This window comes from Gossypium arboreum, chromosome 9, assembly GCF_025698485.1.
Source record: "Gossypium arboreum isolate Shixiya-1 chromosome 9, ASM2569848v2, whole genome shotgun sequence".
Taxonomy (NCBI): domain Eukaryota; kingdom Viridiplantae; phylum Streptophyta; class Magnoliopsida; order Malvales; family Malvaceae; genus Gossypium; species Gossypium arboreum.
The window spans coordinates 38,458,291-38,464,979 of record NC_069078.1 but is presented as its reverse complement, the minus strand read 5'-3'; the positions used below and the strand labels follow the sequence as shown (position 1 = coordinate 38,464,979).

At 31.7% G+C, this 6,689-nt stretch overlaps 1 protein-coding gene across 5 annotated transcripts; it reads right to left on the bottom strand.

Moving 5' to 3' along the window:
• Window positions 1-342: 342 nt before the first annotated feature.
• On the bottom strand, window positions 343-5,055 carry LOC108474045 (uncharacterized). 5 transcript variants are annotated; one of them, XM_017775928.2, is made up of 7 exons: window positions 4,764-5,021; window positions 4,606-4,641; window positions 4,048-4,272; window positions 3,599-3,938; window positions 1,652-1,700; window positions 922-1,016; window positions 343-606 (listed from the first exon to the last, which is right to left on the bottom strand). In XM_017775928.2, exons 3-7 carry the CDS (start codon window positions 4,053-4,055, stop codon window positions 556-558), a joined length of 543 nt encoding a protein of 180 aa, XP_017631417.1. In that variant the 5' UTR covers window positions 4,056-4,272; window positions 4,606-4,641; window positions 4,764-5,021; the 3' UTR covers window positions 343-555. The 5 variants fall into 5 exon arrangements, 4 of the variants coding, with proteins under 4 accessions (XP_017631417.1, XP_052874505.1, XP_017631413.1 ...); XM_053018545.1 differs by lacking the exon at window positions 4,048-4,272 and having other exon boundaries at window positions 3,599-3,947; window positions 4,764-5,055; XM_017775924.2 differs by lacking the exon at window positions 4,048-4,272 and having other exon boundaries at window positions 4,764-5,037.
• Between the last annotated feature and the right edge of the window lie 1,634 nt (window positions 5,056-6,689).

Below are 6,689 nucleotides of genomic sequence, written 5' to 3'. Positions count from 1 at the left end.
TTTAGCGGCGTTTTTAAGCGCTGCTAAAACTATTAGCGGCGTTTTCACAAGCGCCGCAAAAAAGGCCTCTATAACAGGCCGCAAAAATTTGTTGCGTTTATTTAAAAAAACACCGCTAAAACTATGACTTTTAGCGCCGCTTTTTCTACAAACGCCGCTAAAGACCATAACCTTTAGCGGCGCTTTTCTCACAAACGCCGCTAAAAATCATGAACTTTAAAATTTTATTTTATTTTAAGTAATATTAATTCTATGTTAAATATTATATTATGTTTAATTTTTGAAATTTGAACTTTAAACAAATTTGAACTTTTAAGGATAAATAAAAAATATTAAATTAAATTTTCCATTGAAATTTAAACTTCAAAACTAAATATAGAAATTAATGAAATTAAATTTAATACATAAAAAAACACACACACAGAGAGACACACAAGGTATTACAATTTCTAAAACAAAATTCATCCTAGTGAGAATATAATGCCTAATCATCATCACCTCTCATTGCAATGCCTGCATATATAACTTAGTGAAGTACTTTGACCTTGATCTTGGTTAAGACTTGTTCCAGCAATAAAGAAAATTGTTAAACGGAATCTCGATCACCTGACTGAGCAAAACAGGGAAATTAGTTATACCATCTACTGTAATGAAAGTGAAATCAATAAAAAGTAAACCCATAATAAAAAAACTGATGCTAGGCTAATCGTAAATGCTACTGTAGTGAAAGTGAAATATAGAAATTATACATAATTGCTACATGTTTTGATCTAGACGAAATGCTATCCTCCCTATATGTATGTGCAGGACCAATTACCAGGCGGTGATGCTCTGAATTATGCTAGATGCCAGATTTGAAGCTTCAATACAAGAGAGACTATCTATTGTATGGATATTAAAATGTGGCCAGAGATAACTTACGTAGCACCGAGGAAGAAAGCAAGGGTAAGATTGAAGCCGAACAGAAACACTGAAACAACGGCAGTGAGAAGCATTGCCACTGAAGTAGAATAGACCTGCACCACATTGAATAGACAATGGAACTTCAACTGAAGGATTCAAAATGGTTACTAATATGCTATGAATGTACCATTTGATCCCTTTTATCACTTATCTGAATAGGCTGATGTTTACTTTATGTTAAAAGTTAATTTGCATAAGGTTTGATCCATCGAAATAATTTTAGTTTCGAGTGTGGTTAAATAATTCACTGGACACGTGGAGTATATCATTAGGAAGCCACAAAGTCATTCCTTAGCTTTAATTTCTTTCGAGGAGGCTTCTAGTATGCAGATAAAGATTCTTAAAATATTATTAAACCGCATACCACTTAGCTTGGGTTGCAGCAACGTTGTAAATAGTATAATCAAAAGACAGAAGATGACATTCTTGCTCAATAAAATAAATCACCTTACTTACAGGTTTCAGCAGCAAGAAAACTGGATATTACATATAGTGGAAGCAGAGGAATAAACAAGTAACCCAATCAACTTAAGAAAGAGAAGCAACTTCCTTCATTATGCCATGCAAATGCATGAACATTACTGATAACCATGACATGCCTAACAAGTTTCTTAAAAAATTAGAGAGATGGATGTAAATGCAGACAAATCAATGATTGACTAACATGAAATTTTGGGTCAAATCTTACCTTCACAATATTGTCTACATATTTCATTACCATTGATACAGCAATTCCACTGCAAATGAAACAAATATAAGCATATTTCAGAAAGCAAAATATGGAAATTAAAAGGTCTTTAAAATAGTACTTCACTAGGAAAACATTAGCAAGCTTGCAAGCAGTCAACAAAGCATCTTAAACTCTAGCAATCTGGTAAGTGTTTGAAGTTAAATACATTAGCTTAAGCCATCAATATTTTTGAGGTATTAAGAAGGAAATAAAAGGAAAACTTTCGATGGTGCAAACACTAACAATGAAAATGGAGGAGGCCATATAACAATGATTTTAGGAAGACTTAAAAAAAAACTTTCTTTTATAACTTTTCAAAGTAAATTTTTTTTTTTTAATTTCAATCTTGTGGGAAAGCAAAAACTATATATGTGGTAATCCATAATATATGCATATACTTGAGAGAGTGCTTTTAGTTGGAGTGGGAAACCAATAATAACAAGTAATGAGATTTCTATCAATCAAATCATCCCCTTTGAAGGCATTGTAATAACAGAATCTGCAGTATATCATCACTAGGAATGATAAAAAAATGAAAAATCAAAACTCAAAAGACATACCCTTAATCATAAGCTTGTGGAAGTTTAACGTAGCTTATTCCAAACATAGCAGCAATTAGCTGTTATCGACTTAAAAGGATATGCCAAAAAGCTGCAATTAGATACTAATATTTTACCCTTGAGTGCAGCAGAACAAGAAAGAACCTATACTTTCTATATATATCTAGAGCTTTTACTAATCAGTATTTGAACTGTTACATACAAATGCAATCAATGTATTTGTTTTACATTGTGAAGTTTCTTAACATAAGCTATAAGCCACAAATGTGAGCAAAGCTCCATATACAAAATTATTTGAAGTCAATAAACATGTTCATGAAATAATCACTTTAGAAGTAAAAACATAAACCCAATAGGTAAACAAATAGATGGATCTGCTAGAAGTAGAAAATTGGGTTGATTAAAATTGTATTGATTAAGCTAAATCAAAATCGTTATTGAAATTTTGATACATGACAGATCCATTTTGAAGCATCATAAAATGATTAAAAACGATTTTCAGAAATAATTCAATATAAAATGATTAAACGATTTTCAATCATTTAGGTTGTTCCTTGACAACAAGTTTAGACAGTTAAGAGGAAATAATTGACTGAGGGTGGATGAAAAGATGGCATTAAGCTAACCTTGTTAGTGTTGAGGATCAACAACACTCTCATCAGCATGCCGCAAGAAGAGCAACAGAAATATAAATTAATGCGTGTAACTCTGGAGATTTAGCCCAATCTAAATATGTGGCTATAGCAGTAGCAGGAGCTCGATAAGATGTAGGCAAGCCATAATCAGCCAACTCTGGAGAGCAATGCACGTGATTTTTCATTAGTTTTGGATTCATTTTTTAGTTCTTTCTCCATTCCTTAAAGAAACAAAGCCACTTTGACGGTTGCAGGGAACTTCCAGTCCAAATTCGAATAGTGGAACTAATGGAATCCTCACGTGTTTCTTCGTTACTTTGACACTTGGGCTAATGCATATTTGTCACTATTTGTCACTTAATGTGAAAAATAGTAACTTGATTTTACTTTTCAAAATCTTATTTTTGAAATAAATTATTTACTTTTTTGAAAAGTAAAAAATTTAATTTTATTTAAAGATAAAATGAAAGTATGAAAAGATAAAATATTATCATAATAATATTAATTATAATTTAAAAGAATGAATATTATGTAATTTCATAATTGAATTAATGATCTATTAATAAGGGTGATTCTAACTCAAGTAAAGTGCTTAAATATAAATATTAGATAGATAGGTCTAAAGTAAAATTCAGTTAATTAAATTGCATTATAAGAACATAAGATGCATGTGATGATGAAAACAAATATATTTGTAATGATATACATACCTCTTCCACCACCAAAACTGCCTCCCCATTTCCCTTTCTTTCTTCCATTCTAACATCTTCTAAACCCATTCTCATTAGCAAACCAGAACCATCTGTGGTCAATTTTTTCAACATTGGCCACACCATTGTATGTTGCCCTTTATAGAAACATTTGACCTCTTTTAGGGATGTAACCTCAAGTGAAGACACTTTGGGAAGCTCAAACCTCATAGGTCGATCCTCTACTCCTTTCCCTTTCGATACAATCTCCTCCACCCCACAATCACTTATGCTTAAATCTTCAAGTTGTAAAAGATGTTTAGCTATTGACGCTGGAAGTAGATTTTTCAAAATCTCACACCTTGAAACACTTATAAGAAAGTTAGCTCATATAATGCAGGAAAAAAAAAGAAAAGGATGAATCAACTGAATCATATAAGAGTGTAAGACTACTGAAATAAATAAATCACCTTCTCATTGAAGAGAGTATGCATGCCGGACTCAGTACTGCTTTTACTAATGAATTCTTTTAATTTCGGGCAATCCTCAACCATTATCTCTTTCAAAAAAGGGAATTCGATATTAAAATTTCTAGAGCAGAAGAAGATGAGGTTTCGAAGGCAATCCATACGCAGGGAGTTTAATTCCACGTGTAAGATATTGCTAGGGTACATGAAGACTCTAACTCGATCTCCCTGCAATGGAAACAAAAACACAACTCCAAACCCTTATTCTAAAACCTAGAAATTCAATCACCCTTTATTACCCAAACACTGATTTTAGTTCGAAAATGAAGCACTACCCAGCACCATAGTCAATAAAAAACCGACTTCATAACAAACAAACAATACAGTTAAAACTTCAACTTTATTTTCCATTAAACAGACTAAATCAGCTAAATTTAATCCTACATTTAACTAAATATTCAATTTCTGTAAAAAGGGTTTCCTATAATTCCTAAAACTAAAACCCCAGTTTTAAACCAACAACAATAAAACAGTTCAATTTTTTTGGAAAAGTCTTACTACCTTTTGTAACCCAAGATGGTTCTTCTTACATAGAGTCTGCAAAAAAAAAGTGAGTGAGTAAAATCCAAAAGCTATATTCCTTACGTCAAACTGGGAAAATTGATAGAAAAAAGGAGGTAGGTTCAGAACGAAGAAAAAGTGAAGAGATCAAAGGTTACCTGACACGCTCTCCTTGGCGTCCCTTCACCATTTCCTCCCGATTTGGACGCTGAAGCTTATTCCTTTCGAATCTTGAAAAAGGTCTAAAACCCTAATAGGATTTCCGATTTGGGGAAATTTATATAGAGCGGCTGTAAGTTTTTAGATATGAAAGAAATTATGAAATGAAGTTGGGCCTGCATTCTTTTTAAAAAAAATCGAAGGGCTCAAAATCGAAGGTATCTGTTCATGGCCAAGCCCTCTATTTTACATGTTTAGATTCCTAACTATTTACCGTGGAATAGATTTTGGTTACATTATAAAATCAATAAGTGTGGCACTTCACACTCGATTCGGACGATTTATTTAAATGCAAGATGTCATATTAGGTTAATAAAGTAACTCAAACACTATTCAATTATTAAATGAGTTGAAAATTTAAGTTTTAAAATAGAATTGATGAATTAAAAAAATACAAAATGACACAGCAATACAAGCATTATTCTTTTAAGTATGGTCTGCATTAGTTGTTTAGATTTTTATATAATGGCATACTGGTTATTACATCAAATTTTATTAATTTTGTTACATCAAATATATTAATTCAGTTGTGAAATTATTAATTTACCCTCTCACATATAAATTAAGTTATAAGAATGTATTTTTATATTTATATATATATAATAAAAATTAGAAAAACAATTAACTTTATGATTATAACCAAAATAACAATTAATTTTTATATAAACTTTTAATAAATATATGATCTTAAAAAGAAAAAGTAATTCTCTTAACATACTTTAACAAATTGAATACTAAACCACTTAATCTGTAAAAGCTAAAATATGAGATAAGTATTTATACTTTTAGTAAAATTAGAATTTAGTCATTATATTTCTATTCTTAAGAATTTAATTCCTCTATGTTTCAAATTTCGAATTTAAATTTAATTGTTAAAATTACTTTTTATTACTATTAAATTAGTTAGGGACTTAGGATGTCGAATTTGGGAATGGGTGATAATACTTTAGGGATTTAGGATGAGGAAGAAGGGGGAAATAGAACTGGGGAAAAACGGGAAAAATGTTAAGTGTATCAGCTGTGGGTAAAAAATAAGACAGTTAAACAACGAAGTTTTGAACAAAATAATTTAACATTAGTAGCGTTTATAACCTAGCGCCACTAAAAATGCACCAATTGCGACGTTTAGGGTTTTAGGGATTATAGTTTAGTGTTTAGGGCTTGTTAGGGTTTAAGGGTTTACAATTTTAGGGGTTATAAATTAATGTTTTATGTTTATTGGGGGGGATTAGGATTTTGGGAGTTATATGACTTTTAGTGGCGTTTTACTAAAAGCGCCGCTAATGCTCTGGTCTTTAGCGGCGTTTTACCAAAAGCGCCGCTAATGCTCTGGTCTTTCGCGGCGTTTTAACAAAAGCGCCGCTAATGCTCTGGTCTTTAGCGGCATTTTACCAAAAGCGCCGCTAATGCTCTGTTTTTAGCGGCGTTTTACCAAAAGCGCCGCTAATGCTCTGTTTTTAGCGGCGTTTTAACAAAAAACGCCGCTATTGCTCAGTTTTTAGCGGTGTTTTTCTTAAAACGCCGGTATTGCCCTGTGTTTTACAATTTTTGCGGCGTTTCTTGATAAAACGCCGCTAAAACCCTATTTTCTTGTAGTGGATAACTGTACTGCGATCTATTGATTCTATTTGCATATAGTTGAGTAACAAATAATTTATGTGTAAGGCTTAAAGTCAAATAGACATTAGAAATTTAGTTTGGAAAGTAAAATGGATATATATTCTTATGTATGTTATTGAGCCAAAAGTTATATGAATGGTGCCCATGTTATGCTATTATTGTGAGATGTTATGTGAATTGAATTTTCTTGCGAATAAGTATGCATGACATTCAGTGATGTTTATCCGGACTTAGAGTCTGCAGGC